The following is a 19219-nucleotide window of genomic DNA, read 5'->3' as shown; positions in this document are numbered from 1 at the left end:
AGGGGTACGGATTCCAAATGACATTTCTTTCTTAGGAGAAAAGAGACATGTCTGAAGAATCTTGCTAGGTATGGCCGTAGTGCTATTTATGTTGCAATGGTTTATTTTCCCTTGTCCCGCAACCAGAGTGAACTTTGAACCGTTCTGGTTTTCTACACCCAGACATTGAGAAAACAGCTCATGCTGTAGTCTGTGGGAAATGGAGAGAAAATCTCCCGGTTCTGTTGTGTGTGTTCGAAGCAGACAAAGATGAAATATTATAAAATTCAGACACTACAAGGACACAGGAGATGCCTTTAATTTTTTTATTGTACATTATAAAATGTTTATTGCTCTGTCTGTATCAGAGGTGTTGACCTCTCCCTCTTGGTGATGGAGGAGTATGTTCTGGCAAAGGATCCACTGAAAAGACCTTTGGAGTTGGCCTGAAACCGACCAAGACCACCTAAAACTGGCACAAGGGAAGCCCTTGCTTGTTCACCAAGCCATCTGCAAGCAGACTCCCTAGTGCCTTTCTCCTGAATCAACTACTTTGGAAAGGCTGGTGACAGTGGAAGAGGAGAGGAGAGATGGCTGAACTCGGTTACTGCCAGCCTGTTTCTTTGCAGGGACTTTTAAACCAGGCTCATCTAAGTGCAGGGTTGTTGTAACGAGATCCAAGCCCTAGTCAGGCCAACCTGTCTTGGTATTTGATGGAACAAGTAGGATCTTGCCTCATCCCCTAGTGCATATGGAGTGGTCTTGTGGAGTAATTAAATTAATACAGATACCCCATGGCACACTACAAAGAGTAAATCTTTTCCAGGTGATGGATTTGCATCTACCAGCTTCCAGAGCACCAGCAATCCCCGGGATCCTGTCAGCTTACAAACATCAAGCACTTAATAAGAGAGAGGAGAAGCCCAACCCCTTTTTCCATTCATCGTCATCATTTTTTTTATGGAGGGCTGTCTCCAGCAGATACCTGGCATTACAACATCACAAAAATAGTGCAGACAGGACGTGTAAGGAGAACCAGACCTTCCCACAGGAACCTTACTAAAAGAAGCTATTTAAGAACTTAAGCCCTCAGAAAAAGGTCCCTTAGACAAGAGCCTTTTGCAATAAATAGCTATTGCCCCAGGAGACCTTGCATAGCAACCGGTATCATGAGTTATTTTTTTCTTTTCTTTTTCTTTTTTTTGCTGACTGGCTACATTTTTATGGACCTTTTATCACACTGGTGGTGGACACAGGCCCAGCTGAAAATACTGTGAAGAAAATGGTTAAAATTATCCTGGAAGCTAAATAATGGCTTCTGGTGTCCCCCCATATTGGTCTGTGCCTCAGCACTCGGCATGCCCCGATTATCTGAGATGAAGAGCACCAGTGCGAGAGAGGAGAGACAGCAACGGTGGAGACATGTGCTGTAGCCTAACTGGAGAACAACCAGGCATGTTCTCGCAGCGGGACTGGAAACTGGGGTATGCCTTTTTTTCTTTTTTTTTTTTGTTTTAAAAACCCACCTGCAAGACGTATTACACAACACACATCAATGGAACAAAGCAAGCCGAGAGCATACAGCAGCCAAAATCTGGTTGCTAGTCGTGTCTGCGATGAGCTTTCCTCCTTTCTTGCTTGGAGAGGAGTGACAGTGACTGATGCCTGAGCTCACGTTAATACTGTCAAGATGTAGTGACAGTGAGATAAAATAAAGATACAACAAAACCTTGTACGTTTCCAAAGACAGGAAAATCGTTCCAGAAGACGGAGTGTGAGGGTGGAGAGGAGTGCGTGAGAAGTTGCTCCAGCCCAGGTGGTTCGTGAGTCCAGACCGGGGTCACCAGCAGCAGCTCTCTCACCGATGCTTTTCCATCTTAATTGTTTGTTTGGGTTTTAGGGGTTTTTTGCAGGCTTTTGCTTTCTGGCCCGATGTTTTGCAGAACACAGACAAGGAGGCGTATGCCAGCAAGTGACAATCACTAGGTCTCTTTCCAAATTGCTCCAACAATATTTCACCTCCCTAGTCATCAAGGCTCAGAGGCAGAAAGTGAGTGAGGAATGGAGTCCATCTATCAGACACAGGCTGTCATGCTTCAATGATGTTCACTGAGGGCTTGTTTTTTGGAAACTAGAAGAGAAGAGGAGACAAAGGAAGAAAGGATGTATAGGAATCTCTAGAGAGGGGGAAAAAACCCACATCAGAGATCAGTGCAGTGTGCTGATCAGTTTTTGTTTTGGTAGAAGTTCTTGTTTCCATCCCCTCAGGATCATAAAGGGCCAGAGTTGAGGCTTCAGGGTTGCATGGTTCTTCACTGCCTGCTTCTGAATAAGCACAAGTTAGTGGACTATTTAAAATAATAAGTAAATGTGCAGTGGTGGGGTTATGCCAGAGTGCAAGTTGTGAATAGAAACACAAGAAAGTTAAATTAATTTAAATAAGTTTGTATAAATTATAGGCTTGAGGCTGCTTATGTTATGGATATGGCGTACCTTTAACATCATGTGTCTTACCAGCCGTGCTCCTGCTGATCAGCTCTTCAGGTAATTGCAAGAGCAATATCCCCTTTACCACATGCCACCTAAGGGCTGCTGTGATGGGTAAGGACCGGAGCAGCTCAGGACTGCAGCACTGCTCAGTGCATTTTTCTGGCAGAGATGTTCAGCTATTTGAGAAATATGGATTGAAATCTGTTTTACTGATGGATGCACAGGCTAATCCAGAGGCGGGAGTGAAGTGCTGGTGTCCTGATGTGGCTGGGAGGCTGTGGTACTGGCATGCATGGATGTGAAGGGGTGTTTCCTTTCTGTATCCAGCTGGAGGCAGGAGTGAGGACATCTAACAGAGGTGGCTTTTGGGGTAATTTAGCCGAAGCCCAGCTGGAAGCCGATTATCTGCCCCGTCCCCCACTGTGTGCCAGCAGCGTCTCACCTTGCTGCGGAGGAGCCCTCCGCTCTGGTGCTCGGGAGTGCTGTTCTCCGAGGCGCTCTTGACTTTCTCCTTGCTGTTATTTGGCTCATTATCTTTGATGATATCGTACTGTCTGCAAAACAGGGCAATCACCCCTAACAGGAAAAAGCATTAGTGATCATACAAATGAGCTCAGCCCCTGGAGCCTGCAGAGATCAAGAGATCCCTTGCTTGCCAGCCGGCTTTATGCCTTCTGGTAGAGATCTCAGCAGCATTCACAATTGCTCCTAAGGATAATTTTCTAACACAGCTAGTCAGCCCTCTGGCTGTTGCCTTCTCAATGCCTAATTCCATACTAAACTAGTTAGAAGGACAGAAGATTAATTATATTCCAAATTCCCTGTCATTAAATGGGACAAGTGTTTTAAGCCCTACGTTTGGATAGTGATGAACACTAACCATGCAGTTAAATGGGAACTTTGCTTTGCAAACACAGGAGCTCCTGGAATTTCTAGTTAAGAATATGTGTTTTCTGATCTTTCTCCTCTGGGGTGGAGAGAAGGAGCTGGAGCTGACAGATGAGAGGCAGGTACCGTACCTGCCTGTATGTGATACAAGCCAGGGCCTTTTGAGCAGCAGGACAACATCTGCAAATATGCAACAGTGACGGCAGCAAAAGCTGCCAGTGGAAATTTCCTCCCACACACGTAGGCACATGAAGAGAAAAGCAGGGGCAGCCATGACACATGAGACAACTGCAAACGTCTTACTTGGAAGCTTTTATATGACATTTTGACCAAATAACCTCTGTGCCTGCAGACTCCAAATGCAGAGGTTAAGCAGACCTAGGCAGATGCTGCTTCTCCCTTACTGAAAAATATTCCAGCTCCCCTAAGAGCAAAACACATGAAAAGGTTTCACCAGATCATCACAAACTGCGAGGTGTTGTTGTGGCAGCTGCCCCCAGGTATTACTGATAAACACAGTGGTCCAAATTCGTTCTTACATATGTGAACAAATGGCTGATCCTAGCAGAATAGGTTAACATCTGCCACAGTCACACCTTTTGTGATTTCTGATGGTAAAACTGAGGAACCGAGAAGCAAAGGACTGTGAACGATCCCAGAAAGATGGACACCACAAGAGCTTGGGTCTTATCTCCGTTCAGACCCCAGGCACAGACTGGTTCCAGTTTGCATTTGCTGAAACATCTTCATACGTTCAGGTTACGGCCAGGCAAAGTTAAAGCCCGTGTATTGAGACTTTGTAAAGAGCCCACTAGATGTAGAGAGATTGTCCCCCACCCACTTCCCTTTGTAAAGATAAGTTGTCTATCTGGAAGGGAAATTGTGATATTAGCAAATTCTTTGTTCAGACACAGATCTGAGTGTTAGATTATACTACAGTGGGAGATAAATCAGTTGTTCAGTGCTTCATGTAGTTATTTGTGATTGTTTTAACTGGCAGAGCATTTAAATTTGAATGTGCACAGCTGAAACTTGACATAAATGCTGAAAACGTTATGGACTAGAGATTTTGGAAGCCTTGTGATTTAGTTTAGGTTTTCATTTGGTTATCATCTTTAACAATAATTGCTGTCGAGTCTCTGGAAATGCAAATACTGCATGGTAAACTCAGCATTTTCCAGGGCAAAATAAAATTATACATGGATCTGATTCTGTGTCACCTGGACTCACTTGTAAGAAACCTTGCAGAACTGTACAGGACGCAGTCAATCCCTCCATCCCTGTCTTTTGTGATGGATCTCAGATCAGTGACTAGTTTCCTCTTCACATCTCTCCCTGGAGGTGTCTCATCTCAGCAGAATCTAGTATAAATGGGCCAGATCCTCTGCTGGAGTAAACTGATGCAAGCCCTGTCAATTCGTGATTGTTACGGTTCGAGCAGCACCAAGGACAGGCCACCGTCTTCATAGGACAGAACGTTATTCTCACCACCAAAACTACAAATTGTCAGAGTCATCAGCCACTCAATGCTGTGGTGGTGGGTTTCTCTTCTGATAGAGGAAGGTTCTCTCTGTGACTGTTTACACGCTCTGTGTGTGGAACAGTGGTTTGCCTGGGATGAGAGGACTAAATATCGAGTGGCAAAGGTGGTCTTTTATGGGTCATAGATTTACAATCATGCTTATTTCCTGGCCTGCCAATTTCCTTGGGTCACCTGAATCATTACCCCCCGGGGCAACGTGCTCTGTGACTCTCAGGGAGCGAATGTTGTTTCATTAATGTTTTACGTTGCAGCAGGAGCATCAGCTGACTGGCAGCCGGGGGAGGCTGGGGCTCTAAATAGAAAACAAACATGTGTAAACTTTATTTCCCATTAACTCATTCATGTAATTTCCAAACTGAACAAGCTGAAGGGCTGGGAGCTGCCACTTCAGACATGCTCAGCTGATGGAGCAGGAGTCAGAGGCATTTTCCTCTCCCTGTTTGCTAGTTCAAAACATACGAACGAGATCTGTCCTAGGTAGAATTTGCTGTAAGCTCTATTGAAATGTGGTCCCAAACTCATGTTGGAAAACTCTTGGTTCTCTTTGGAAATTTAATTTTTATATTTGTATGTATTACAGAAGGTCATAGTGAGGGGACTTCGTGTTGAAGGAGCACATTTATCTGATGCTTTGTTAGAGGCTGTGTTAGTGTATGGGCCTGGCCGTGCCCATCGCATCCCACAGCAAAGCAGCCCTAGGATGGCCTTGCTGCACCTCCCACAGCACTGCGTGCTCTCAGCTGCTGCTGGGCATGTGGTCTTGCTTATAAAATCATCTACTACAGTAGCTGTCTTGTAGCAGAGCCTCCACTTGGATTAAAAAGATCAGTGGCTGCAAGGAGTAAAGAGGACTAGGGTGGCATTTCAAAAGATTGCCAAAAGTTTGGCTCCAAAACACCTTTTAGGATAGCAGCTTCCAGCTAATGCTGGTCCTTCCTCCTCCCACTGTCCCAAGCTCATGTAGACTTTTCCTTCCTTTAGGTTAATACGTTTCTGCTAATGTCCCTCCTCTTCCTACCAAATACTATTCTATGTATTTTAATATTGGATGTTGAGACGATCTGGGTTTATTGGTGTTTTGATGTTTGGGGCTATTTGTTCTTTCAATGTGTAAAATGTGTTCATCTGATTCGTGTCAATATGGAACAATGCTAGAGTCACACGGTGAAGTGTGACCCTCTAGCATTTGACCGTTCTGTTTGTGCTTGTGTAACCGAGGGCCGTTCAATTGTCTTAATGGTTGGAATGTTGATTGGCGATTTAAGTTAATTGTTAAGAAAGAATTTTAGTTAGGAGTAGAAACTAACACCTGCTTAGGCCAGTCAAGAGGGCGTTAGCAATGAATGGTGCATTGACAAGAAGCCTCCTAAAAAGATACAATTCAGTAGAACTTCAAGGACTAACAGTGGAAACACCCTGCTACAAAGGAGAGTGACCAAAAAGACTTGCCCCCCCACACCCGTAAAGAGCATGCGGGCTAATCTACATGGCAAGTGTGGCTAATTTAACTACGGCTGACCAACGGCAAGTGGGATGCTTATCACTGACCAATGAGTGTAAACTTAGGCGTGTTTTTACTAATTGTTATATAAACCCTGTAATTTTGTATGACGGTATGCACGTTAGGCGGAAGGATCCCCCGTGCATCCAGCGCTGCTTGCTTGTCTCTATTCAATAATTTGCAAACTTTGATTGAAATTCCGTTGAAGGCTAAATTAATTATAACAAACGCTTCCATGATTTTAATTGATTTTGAAGTGGGCTTTAGTGTATATATAATAGTGAGTGCTGAGAGCAAGACTCTTAAATTTCTGTTTTGCATGAGAGGTGGAGTCATATAATAGCGAGATAATTACAGTGACCTGTATCATTTGAAGGGCTCGAGGTATCTTGTGGGATGGCTGAGGGCATTATCATCAGTGCATTCTGGAAAAATTGAGATTACAGGATTAGCCATGGGGAATTAGGCAATTGGTTCATCAAGTCCATTATCTACTTCCTGCTGGACCAGATCAGACCACTGATTCACCTGCTTTTGGCACTGCCTGCCTTGTGATGCTGCAGAGGGAACCGAGGTGCCCTTACAGCTGAATATACAGTCCTTTTTATGGGAGGAAGGGTTTCTTTTCAGGTCTTACATGATTACACATACAAACCAAGCAAGCCAGCAGGCCCTAGAGATACCAGGTGCTTTTGACAGAAAGGTGAACTGACCTGCCCACATAAACAACACCACAACAATGATGAGAATTTCCCCTGCTCGCAGCTGTTGGTTTTTCTTCGCCATCTCCTTCATTGTCACCTCATCTGCACAAGGGGAAAGAGAGAATGTGAAACCTAACCACACAGCTCCGGCTGCACTGGACACTGGTTTAGCGGTGCCCTTGACTCAAATCATCAGTGTGTCGGGGTCAAAGCTAGCAGGGAGAGAGGCCTCGCCGGCAGCATGAGCTGCGCTTTCAACTTGAAGAGCATCAGCTGCTCTGCAGCAACTGCCCCTGACAACCTGCAGGAGATGGGGCGAGGGAGGAGCAGTGAGACAGGATCAACAGGCAGTTACCACAGAGGAGCTGCCATTGGGTAAGTCCGCATGTTATCTGGCCCCGTGGCGGCTCACTCTGCTCTGTCTGTGGTCTCTGTTAGTGCCATCTGCCCCTGTCACAAAGCCTTGCATGCTTCAGCACTTCCTCTCCCAGCTCAGGAGTGTGGAGCCTGGCATGATATTCTTCAGTGGAGCCATGGGATTCAGAGATGAGTAGAACCTTTTTGCAGGGCGTAATGCGCCTCCTTGGCTTCAAAGCACTAAGAAGATTACAGTTCAGGCCTCCAGGGAGGGAAGCAGCGCTCCTCTTAGTGCTTTCAGATGAACAGCAATTCAGTATTTACAGACACCAAATAATTTTAGCAGAAAGAATCAAGAACTCACAACGTCCTAGGAACCACGGCCAAAAGCCCTGCAACAGGCAGGGTCCTCAGTAGGCAGGCAGTAACCCTTTATATCCCAGACTCCTGTACTTCCTAGCCCTTTTTGTAGCAGAGACTCTTGCTGACAGGAAACCTTCAAGCAATCTGGTTTGGCTTAAGAGGAACGAGTGAAGGAGCTGCTAGTGAGGAAGTGCCTGATTTCTTCCACAGAGATGTTCAAAACCCAGCTGGGCATAATCCCTGACAATCTGCTCTAGTTGACCCTGTCTGAGCAGGGGTTGGGACTAGGTGATCTCAAGAGGTCCCTTCCAACCTCAACCTTCTGTGATTTGGCAGAAATATTTGAAATGTAAGAAAAGTGGCAGTCTCCGGGTATATTTCCCCCTGCTGTCCTGGAATCCAAGCACAGGAGGCTCCCCCCGAGTGCCCTGTTGTGCTCAGTGCCATCCAGGGGTCTATTTCCGCATGAGTTCACAGGCTGCTCAGGAATTTCCCCTGGCATTCTCCACTTGCAAGGTTGCTGGACACACAGCTCCCAGCCTGGAAACCTTCTCCTCACTTTGCCTGATAAATCTCATCTGAAATGGGAGAAATGAACAGCAAGCCTTCGAAGGCACCTCCCTATTGCTTTGCACACCCGTCAGCCTTGTCTGCTGGGTACACGCAGGGCATCCCACTTGTCCACATGGGGCTGGGAGAGGGCACCCATCCCTGCCTATGTTTAAACCGGCTATTCTCATTGCACAGGATACTGCTTTCCTCTCTACAGAGCCCTACGCTGCCTGGGTGTCCCAGGGGCCACACAGGAACTCACCCACACTTGCCTTTATTTTTAGAGGCTAGTTTCTCAGCTTCCCTGGGGGTCTTGAAGAGGACTGGCTCACTGGCAGGGCTCTGGCCTTGGATGCTGATGGACTGGACGTGCACAATGTACTCAGTGTCCTCCTCTAGGTCCCAGAGGGCACAGGAGCGGGTGGTGGTGTTCACCTCCTGGATGAAGCGCAGCATCCGCACGTCCTTCTTCTGGAAGCCGAGAGAGGAGAGCACAGAGTGGTGGAGAGGCCTCCCGTGTGCGCTGCTGTCATCTAAGACCACTGCTTCCTGCCCTGTCCACCACGGACGTGGAGACTGTCAGACCCTTTCCTCTCTGCAGCTACCAATACATGAAGCGCTGCTGCAAAGAGGATGGGAAGCCAAGTCCCCTCCCAGACCACGAGGGACAGGACAAGAAGGAATGGGCTTAAACTGCAGCAAGAGAATTTGGAAACTGAGGGGACCTGGGGTGAAGATGAATGTGACCAAAACTGGGTAACTGTCAGCACCGTACCTGTTGGGAAATTGCAAATCCAATGACAACTTCATCCTCCAGAACATCCCAAGTCACAACGGCTGAGTTGGCTTTCAGGTGTTTGACTGTGACATTTACTGGAGCTGACGGGCTGTCTGCAAGGAGGGAGAGCAGAGCCTTTACAGAGGCAAAGTCACAGCTGCAGGCAGGAGACGGAGCAAGGGCAAGGAAGGGAGTGGGAAAGGAGCTTGTTCATGGTCCTTCCTGCACATGGGACCTGGAAATTACAGGTACTCCATGTCCTAATTACCAGTGAGGTTCTAGGAGATCTCTGCTGAGAATGAGTTCATTAGACACGTGTGAAATAACTGACCCTTGGAAAGAGTTTCTTTTGGCAACACAGCAGACCACCAAGTAGCTCATTCATCTCATCCTCCCCAGCCACGTACCACATTTTCTCTGTTGTTTCCCGTAACAGTCTGACAGTGACAGCTGGGAGGAAATGCCAACTCTGCCTTGGAAGTATGAAAACCGAATGCTTCGCTGAGCACTCTGGAGGTTTGAAATTCAGGAGTAGTAAATGGGAGTGTTTCTTTTGCTTTTCCCTGCTAGTTTGACAGAAAAATTTTATAGACGTTTCACGGCTGATGGGCTGTCTCTCAGATGGTCGGAGGACATCCAGCAGCCATCCGCTTACAGCTAACAGGACAGAACATGCTGCAACAGCACCGATGGACAGCTGTAATGTGAAAAGGGCAGGCCACGAAAGCGGTAGCCTGAGGCTCCGTGTTTATTCCCAACTCCAGGGCGTAGCTGAGTTTCTGGCTGCAGGGTGGATCTGCGTAGCTGCCAGCCTTGCCAAGGAGAGCTGGGCTCCGATGGACCGGCTGGGCTCCTGCACACCCTCACCAGAAGCCTCTTCCCAAGGGAGCTGCACAGAGCAAAGCCCTTCTTGGCATCTCGGGGGAAAGGTTTTACCTCATAGGCTTGGCACAGTCCCTCCAGTGCTCAGTGCAGCAGGTTGGAGTCCTGTTCCCTCTCCTCTGGTCAAATTTAATTCACAATCTTTAGCTTGTGCCCTGAATCCAAAGGCAGTAAATGCTCACGAGACTGCTGGGACTCTGACTACCCCCAGGAGGACACTAGGGTGAGGAGGAGTGATTTTTTCTGACTCTCATCAAAGAATAATACTTTTATTGCTTTGTAACCATTGCACAACACTGCCCTTCTGGGGCTGGGGCCGAGGTCAACAGTAAAAGAAGGATGCATGTGTGCACGTCTCCAGTAACACTTGTTGGATTTATAGTCAGTCCCAGCCGCCTGAATGTGGCCGAAAATATTCTAGCTGTAGTGTCAGTGTCTCCTAACAACTGACTTCACTCCTGGTGAATGTTCCCCCGGGAGCAGAGAAAATGACGGGAGCACAAAATTCCCCAGCTGAAGGTCAGTGCTGTTCTACACTTTGCAGAGTGATGACCTTATTCCTTTCTCTCCTCCCCAAACAACACCCAGAGTCCAGCCTTCAGAGCTCCTCTTTCTAGCAGATGGGATACCCCCACCCACCAGTGAGACCCTGAGGAATAGGATGTCTAGACACGCAGAGCAGGGACTCAGACTGATTCTAGTGGGTCCTTCAGTGAGCAAAAAGCTCACTGAAAGGTGCTTGGCAAAGCTCACATGAATTTGGGCCTTTAGAAGGAGGAGCAGCAAACAATTGTGGTCTCCAGGTTTCATAGGGGCAGGTGTCCTTCCTCTCTGGAGTAGATGCTCAAGTCAGTATTGACCCAGAGCATTCTCATCTCTCGGGGGCTGGCCTTCATGAAATGAGGCAGTGGTCTCCAGCCAGCTCTCGGAGAACGGAAAGATTTGTCATCCTCACCCTCCACTGCAGCAGGAGGGCCAAGGACAAGCTGAGGGGAGACAGATTATCCTCCTCAGCCTGAACACCAGTCCCTTCTGGACTCGGCTCCCTGCTGTGACACAAGGAAGGGATGTGAGTCTGCAGCTCCTCACCTTCCCCCGTGACTGAACCCGTGTGCCAACAAGAGTAGGGTCTAATTTTAGGAAGGGGCAGTCAGCAGATGGGAATGCGTACAGGGAAGGTCTGTGAGTCATGCCTGATGAATTTGCTAGAACATACGGAGGACATGACGGAGTTGAGAGATGGGAGACAAAACAGTCTCCAGCTGCAGCCAGGCACTTCGCCCTTCTCAAAGTACAGCTGTACAGTTAAATCCCGGCACGGTTGTCTTTCCTAGATATTTTTAGGAGCTAAATTTTTTTTAGGAGCTACCACTGATTTACCCAGCTTAGGTTGAGGAGGCCTTTGAAAAGAGATTAATTAACCCCACAGGAACAGGGAGCAGAGTATCAGGGGAAAAGGCTTTGGGCTGGGAAAGGGGAACATACAGCAAATCCCACTTGGTGCCTGAGACCCCTTTGAAATTTGTGATCTTTAAGGAGGTACAGCATAAAAAGTGTCTAAGTTTCCTGATGACCTAAAACACGGGGGAGTCGAAAAAACCTGGCAGAGTTGGAGAAGAAAAGCAAACAACCTCTCTAAGAATTGGTGCGAGAGGGTGGAGGGCTGTGAGGCAGAAGGGAAGCACTTGGCAAAGCTGCAACCCAGGGCTCAGAGCCTGCAGAGCAGGAGTCTGAAGGTAGGCAGGGGAGAAGTCAGCTGGTCTGGATGGTCAAGAGCACGCTAGAAAACCCTCTTCGTAGTAATACCTGAGAGAGACAGGGCAGTTGAAGTCAGCACATAATACAGTGAAATCTAGGACAGCAGATCTGAGTCTGCCTTTCCTTTTGCTACCACAGATTGGGAGTAGCTACACATAAATCACTGGTGTCAAACCAGTATAAAAGCGATACGAAAAGAGAATTAAGCACAGTGTTTGACAGAAATACAAAGCCAGGAAAAATTAGTTTCCTGCTCCCAGAGCTGAATGAATAATTTGGAACCAAAATTTTAATCCATGAGGATGCTTTTCTCCTTGCTCCCAGGAGATGCCTGATGAGATCATGACTTTGTAAAATCTAATCACCGTTCCAAGATATTCCACACTGCTTTTGGCTCCCTGGGCCAGTTGCGGCTCTTCGTAGTGCCAGCCTGGTTGAGGTCAGGTGGAGAAGATGTAATTTGTTTCCCAGCTGGCTGTAGGGGGTCAGCATCTCTAGCAGAGCCTTGAGGTGCCAAATCCAAATGTTTGGTTCCTTCTAGAGTAATATACAACTTCTGGAAACTTTGCTTCTGTGCCTGTGGCAGCCAGGGAAGCTGCTGGTGTTCTGGGAGTGGGCACAGAGGGTGGGATGGCCGCAGAGGCTGCTCTTTCCCTGCTGCGGGCGAGATAGCAAGGAACATGCTGTGCATCAGACCTTTCTCATGCGCATTTACTCCAGAGACGCTGAGGCCAGCACATCCCCTGGCTGGTCTGTAAAGGACCCATATGGTACAAGATTTCTGGTTTAGCAGTTTAGCTTCTTCCCAGCGCAGCGGCTGTGATGCCTGCTGCAGCAAATCACACATTGCAAACTGGCAGAGAATCTGTTTGGCCAAATTGGAATTAGAGCTGTGTGCTAGGATGAAAAGTTGCTCTCGTTTTTATATCAGCAGAACTTGCAGCCCCCTCCGTAAGGGGGAGCCCTGATTAATTAAGGGGAAAACATGATGATTTTTAAATGTGAATGGCTGCTTCAAAACTGATCATGCTTAAACCATGTCTTGTTTCCTTCCCACAGGGACCCTTCATCAGGTGAGTCGCTGTTCTGTGTCCCCCAGGGCTGCGTGTCCCAGCTCTGCCTCTCTCCTACCCACCTTGGGCCCGTTTGGCAAGAACAGGTCAGAATCGCCTCCACACAGCAAGGAGGCATGAGCAGCAAAGATTACCCTTAATCCCCTCTTAATGCTGAGAACTCCTTCTAGCGTCTCATTAAACGCTTTGCTGATCATTAATGGACTTTCATTTGAGAGAGAGAAAAAAACACCCCACACTTTACAGCTTTGGGCTGATTCCTCCCTGGCTTTTCATTGTTGACACAGCAGCTGCTGGCACAAGGAAGAGGAAACCTTATGTTGATTTCACCATCAGAGCTGTAGCGTGGATGGGATGGGGGGGGAAAAATGAGAGGGAAGAAGGTTTGTCTCCATCCCACTGCTGCTGTCACCTGCAAAAGGGGGACCGCTGATCGAGGGTGGTGGGGTGAGCCAAGGGGGTGTCCACAACACCAGGATGTCTTGCCTGGCAGCTTTAGGATCAGGGAGGCACCTAGGCCATGAAGACGTCACTAGGAGATGCTCAGAGCTCCTGGCTCCTCTGACATGGTCCCTCTCCTTACTGTCGTGTCTCTCTTGAAGCCAGTCTCAATCTGCACCTTCTGCCATGAGCTTTTACGGTGGGGCTGGGGGTGAGAGCCGGCTTTCTGCCTTTAGCTATGCAAGCTGCTGGGGGAATTATTGCTTAGAGCAAAAGGAAGATTCTGTGGAAGTATCACACCCTTGGAGGTCACCTCTCTAGCCAAGTCCTGTGGTCAGCCTATAGGTTTGGAATTAGAGCCTGGTCCTGGATTTATCTCCCCAGCCAAGGGCCCCAGCCTCCCCCCAAATCTGCTCCTTCTGAATTCAACTGTCCTGGAAGCTCCAGCTGCTTGGAAGTGCCTGGAGTGAAGTGCAGTTCCTTCCTCCATGGACAAGGCTACGTTGTAGTGATGGTGTTTTCCAATTCAGTTAGCTCCTCTGCCACAAGCAGCTCCTTTCCTGCTGTGAAATGCTCAGCTGCTTCAGAGCCCCTAGGACATGGTCCAGTGAGCAGAGTGCCTGCTGAGGCTCTGAAGCAGCTTGTTCAGTGCTATCCACCTGCAAGCAGCGTGCCCTTTCCTGAGGGAAGCAGTGAATGTCACCCTTAAATCCCAGTAGCTCTTTGTTCCTGCACCACAAACTTCCCTGCAGACACAGGAGATGGAAGGACACGACCTGCAAGGGGAAGGAGCATCCCGTAAAGCTCTCCGCGAAACACTGCTGCACGCTCCCTGAGCGTGGGTACAAAAAGACCTGCTTTTGCTGCCTTTCTGAGCCTTTCTTTGCTTTCCCAGCATGGCTCCCTTCAGTGGATATAATTGCTTGTCAGCTTTATGGGCTATGTAGGAAGGGCTGGCGTGCCGTTCAGCTTCCCCGAGTGTTTTAATGAAGGGAGCCTGCAGGGGAGTGGGAGGGAGCAGGGCCCACCGCTGCCATCCCGCTCCCGGCCGCATGGGAAGCAGAGCTGTTTGCTAAGCTCTGAGAATTTCAAAGAGCAGAAAGACCAACCAGTGGTTCTTCAATCTGGGAAAGAGGCAATTACTTCCTGCTGACCGCCCACTCCCCTGTACAGACAGGATATTAATAGACTGGTCCCCTCTCACACCTGCCGCCCCCAGCCCTATCGCTGATTCCTCAGTGAGTGGGTGCCCAAATGTACAGGAGGAAATGCTCTCAGGGAAGTTGGAGCCCTTTTAGAGAGCACAGAGATGCTCACTGTGCCCAGCCCAGCTCTCAGGAATTCCCTAGGGCAGGAGGAAAGGGGATTTCTACTTTGGAGAATGTCCTGTGCTGCCAAACCTCCGGCTCTGCGTCCCGGAGCCAGGCAGGATTCGCTCAGGTCTCACCAATGCCATGACTTGGGTTTTAACGCTGCCAACCCAGAGCAGAGTCATTGCCGTGGCCCGTTTTATCCAGGACCCGAATGCCCAGGGAGGAATGGGTACCGCAGTCTTTCCTAGCTCTTCTCAGCCCACACCTATGTCGTATTAGAGAAATAAGAGAGAAATCTGGCAGAGGCAGAGAGGGTGAGCAGGCCCTGGAGTTTCCCAGCTGGCCGCTAGGTGCCGGTTCCCAAACCTCGCCTGGGAGTTTGCTGGCTGGTCCTGACCCACCTCTGCTCATGGATCCAACACTCTGATTTTTACCGCACGCGTAAAGATTTGCATGCTTCGGTGCTCAATATATTTCTGCTTTTAACTGAGTTACACTTGAGTCAAGCCTTAGTTTGGCCTCTGGGTACTGTACAGACCAGGAGGAGATTATTTAACAATAAATGCCAAAAGGATGAGGCCATACGCAGTACCAGAATGTAGGTACCACTCCCTGAAGGCCGCTTTTGGATCCTGCCATAGGTTGCACGGTTAACGTGTGTGAGCGCGTCCCTCTCTGGGAGGGATCTCTGTTTTCCACATGTATGTTCCCAGCAGGAGACAGTGTTTGGAAGAGGATGGCACAACCTTGGCTGCTTTGCACAGCAACATCCCTGCTGAGAGGCTGACACCGAGGTCAGAAACCTCCACATTTCAATTAAATCTCGCCTACGCTGAATGCAGAAATCAATAAAGCGCTTACGCCATCCGTCAGCTGGCCAGGAATCTCCGTGGCCTCTGTGAGATGGGAAGGGGCTGGAGTGGGTTGTTTTGCCATCTCCAAATAGCTGTCAGACCGATCGTGGCTTTCTCACATGTGCTGAGCCTATTGCTCCCTTTTTTTTTTGATTCTGCCAGACTTCAGGTGAGCTCAGTTCCCCTGGCTTGGAGGAGGAGGTGAGCGTGCCCGGCGAGGTACGGGTCGGGAAAGAGCATCTGCAGTCTGGTTGTCACCTTCGCTTTGCTCTCCTTCCCTGCCGGCAGCTGGTGGGGCTGTCTGGGGAGGAGGTGGGGATGGAGACCCACCCCGGCAGGGGAAGAGGAGCCTGGTTTGCAGAGTGGCTCAGGGTGTGAGAACACACAGGAGAGGCACAAAAGCACTGACCTGCTTTAAAACTGAGCAGCGACCAGAATCCATCCAGGTGGTTTTTGGCCCCTTTTTGGGCAGCGGAGGCGGAGCAGCTGTTAAGGGGCCCCTTGGATTGGAGGCCAGTCCAGGTTCTGTGAAGGCTGAGAGCTGGACGGGGCCCAGAGCTGTGCTGGAGGGTGAAGTTTTACCTCCCCCTGAGCAGCGTGCTCTTTCCCCTCCATCTCACAGAACTAAATCTAACTCGAGTTGCTCTACAGGCAGGCACCTTGCAGGGATGCTGGTTGCCCTGTCAAGTTGCAGGGGTCGTGGCCTATTTTGGGGTATTTCATCATCTTATGCAGCATCGCCCTGCTGCTCTTACAGCCCGTGACAGCAGCCCTGCGCCACCGAGCCCAGCACAGTTCACCTCCCTCTTCATTACCTCTGCCTAATGAGGAGGGGGCTGCCAGCACCTCGGACCACGCAGGCTGGGTGGGGCAGTCCATCCTCCTGCCAGAACAAGCGCTGTGTCAAAATTAAATTGTATTTCTGACTTGCCAACCGTCCTGAACGTTTTATCAGGGACCCTCTTGAGCAGGCAGCAGTAGGAGTGAGCTGGATGGCTTTACCCATGTGGTGCTGGTGGGATGCTGAGGGCTCTCAAAGAGCATTAGTGTGGAGGTTATTTCTCAGCTTGTCCTGGTCCTGCTTCCCCTTCTCGCTCACCTTGGCATCACCTTGCCAAAAAATGGTCCTCACCGGCCCTTTCAGAGCAGGGCCCGTGCTCTGCCGCTCACTCGCCAGCTGCATTAGCAGGAGGGAGTTTGCACCGTTCCTCTCCCAGGGACAGCAGCTGTAACTTTCACAACAGGTGTTATTTTAAATGCATGTGCACAAGCTCTGGGTCCAAAGGGGAGGGACCACCAAGCCTCCATCCCTGCCTGACCCTGCTGGGGATGGTTTCCTCTCCAGGGGCTTTTCCAACGACTCTTGGCTTATACACCTTGGCGGCCTCGTGGCCACATTGTTGGGTAGAGCTGGGGACACAAAGCTGGTGGTGGTGCTGCTGCTACCCCTGTGTGACCTTGGGGAAATCACTGCGTACCCTTATCCCTCTTTTCCCTCTCTGAAAAACAGGGACAGCACAAGTTCACTGCCTCGCCGGGCTGCGGGGAGAGCACATCACAAGCCTTGGCCAAGCAGATCACAGAAAAGGAGGCGGCAGGGGGTGCGTGGCACAGCACCAAGGTCACGCAGCTTCGTCAGAGCCCAGAACCGAGGCTCCTGCCTCCCCACCGCACGCCGTAGCCGCAAGACAGGGCGGCTATCTGTGTTTACAGAGCTGCCCGGCTCCTAAGATGGCACAGACACCTTCCGGCACAGAAACGCTGCCTGTAAGACAGGAGCAGGAGGCGGTTATGGCAAGGACACAACTCTGTGTTTACTCTCAGGCGCTGACTGAGGTGATTCAAGGATAAGGAAGAGCAGGGGAAGTGGCCTAGTTTACAGAAAATCGGAAGGGCTGTTTCAATTGCAGACGGCTCCATTGTGCTGTGGTGTTTCCCCCATCGCTCCCTCCTTTTGGGAATGTTTCATTAATCTTCCTGGGTCTGTCAGTTGTGAAACAGCAACTTCAGAGTGCCGATGTCTGGCCAAGGACGTGTGTCAGAGCCAAAGGCATCCGGGGGGTTGCTGCAGCCCCGGCACAGGCAGGACGAGGGTGAATGTAACTCCAGCAACTCCCAGGGCTGGCTCGGCAGCAGGAATTTCCACTCCCTGGAGCTCTGCAACCCTAACAGTCACCCCAGCCTCCTGGAATGTAAGATATTCTGGCAATCAGCGTTTTGCAAATCAAAGCAGCTGTTCCACCAACATCTTGCAGCCAGCAAGGGAGACAGCCCCTCTGGCTGGCTACACAGAGCCAGGGAGGGCGTCTGGCTTGGGTTGGGAAGCGCCCGCCAGCACCTGCCGAGACATGGCACCCACGCGCAGGGGGCTCGGCTGAGGGCTCAGCCCGGCCGACACAGGGGAGGAGAAGTGGACCTGAGCACGTCCTAGTCACTCCAAAACTAAAGCTAGCTCACGGGGACCTTTGCCTTCCCCAAACATCCCACGGTTCAGAGGACCCGCTCAGCTCAGAGCGGCCTGGTTTGGCATGGCCGGGATGCGCTGTGCCGCACGGAGAGGTGGCTCTCGGCAGTGCCTGGCTGGGCCCCCGGGCAGCCTGGGGTGGGCAGGAGTCGGGGAGGGGGATTGCCAAGGCTAACGCGCCGTGGTGTTGGCAGAGCAGATCTGGTTTTGCCTCCTCTGCTCTAGTTCAGCCCCGTGATGTGAGCAGGCGCCACTGCTCAGGGGCAGGAAAGCCTTTGCCTACCCCATGCCTGGTGCTGGGCGAGGGTCTCTGTTCACTCGCCCCAAGCTCTGTTTTCACACATTTCCACAAACCACCTTCCCCAGGGCCAGCTGTAAACACCCACGCTGGGACACCAGTGGGAGCGACAGCTCGGCGCTTCCCAAAACCAGTATCCCGAGGCTGCATGTCTGCAATCGCCCACCTCTTCCCAACCCAATTACCAACAAAGTCCCGGCCAGAGATACCCCTGAACTTCATCCCCTCGCTGCAGCCGTGCCCGATAGCGGTCCACGCAGCGCCCACGCTTCACCCTCTTCTCCCACCCGTGTTCATCACCGTGGGGCTCCCCCCGCCGAAGCCCCCCGAGCCCCACGCCGGGCAGCCCTCCCCGGGGCCCGGCGGCCCTTACCTGCCTCCACCGGGCGCAGCCCGGCGTAGCTGAAGCAGAGGAGGAGCGCGGCGCCGGTGCAGCCGAGGAAGGGCTCCATCCCCCGCGGCCGCCGCGCCGCGCCGGGCCGAGCCGCTCCGGGCCGGGCCGGGCCGGGCCCCGCCGGCGGCGGGTCCTGCGGGCGCGGCGGCGCCGGTTCAGCACCGCGGAGAGCGCCGCGGCCCGGTGCCGCCCGGTGCCGCCCGGTGCCGCCCGGTGCCGCCGGGCTGGGCTCGGCTCGGCTGGGCTGGGCTCAGCACAGCCCGGTAGCGCCCGGTAAGGCTCGGTTCGGTACGGTACGGCTGGGCTCCGCCGGGAGGCGGGGGCGGGCGCGGCCCCGCCGAGCCCCGGCTCCGCCCGCTGCAGAGCCGGTCAGCCCCGCTCCGGTCCCTCCCCCGGCCCCGCGGGCGGTGGGACAAGGGGCGGCTCGGACCCCGGCCCGGCCCCGTTGCCTGCCTCAGTTTCCCCATCCCGGCCCTCCCAGTGCACCCCCGGCCCGGCCCTCCCGGGGGCTGCTCCCCGCCGAGCCCCACGGGCCACCGGGGGAAGGAGACGGGGTCTCACCCCGAGACGAGCCCCCCGTGCACAGC

General features: G+C 51.1%; 2 protein-coding genes across 6 annotated transcripts in view; one reads left to right on the top strand and one right to left on the bottom strand.

Moving 5' to 3' along the window:
* S100PBP (S100P binding protein) overlaps positions 1-13067 on the top strand; it is a 29803-nt gene extending 16736 nt beyond the window's left edge. For all 5 annotated transcript variants that reach the window (XM_075114987.1, XM_075114986.1, XM_075114990.1 and 2 more), the window contains one exon: positions 12855-13067. In XM_075114987.1, the coding sequence (XP_074971088.1) occupies positions 12855-12988 (134 nt within the window). In that variant the 3' untranslated portion in view covers positions 12989-13067. The remainder of the gene's footprint in view (positions 1-12854) is intronic.
* On the bottom strand, positions 296-18989 carry FNDC5 (fibronectin type III domain containing 5). Its single transcript, XM_075114992.1, has 6 exons — positions 18612-18989; positions 9153-9268; positions 8650-8848; positions 7115-7207; positions 2912-3045; positions 296-2110 (listed from the first exon to the last, which is right to left on the bottom strand). The coding sequence occupies exons 1-6, from the start codon at positions 18688-18690 to the stop codon at positions 2069-2071; spliced, it is 663 nt and encodes a 220-aa protein (XP_074971093.1). The 5' UTR covers positions 18691-18989; the 3' UTR covers positions 296-2068.
* Between the last annotated feature and the right edge of the window lie 230 nt (positions 18990-19219).

Source organism: Phalacrocorax aristotelis, chromosome 20 (genome assembly GCF_949628215.1).
Source record: "Phalacrocorax aristotelis chromosome 20, bGulAri2.1, whole genome shotgun sequence".
Taxonomy (NCBI): domain Eukaryota; kingdom Metazoa; phylum Chordata; class Aves; order Suliformes; family Phalacrocoracidae; genus Phalacrocorax; species Phalacrocorax aristotelis.
Note: the sequence above shows the minus strand (reverse complement) of the source record. Positions and strands in the feature narration are given on the sequence as shown.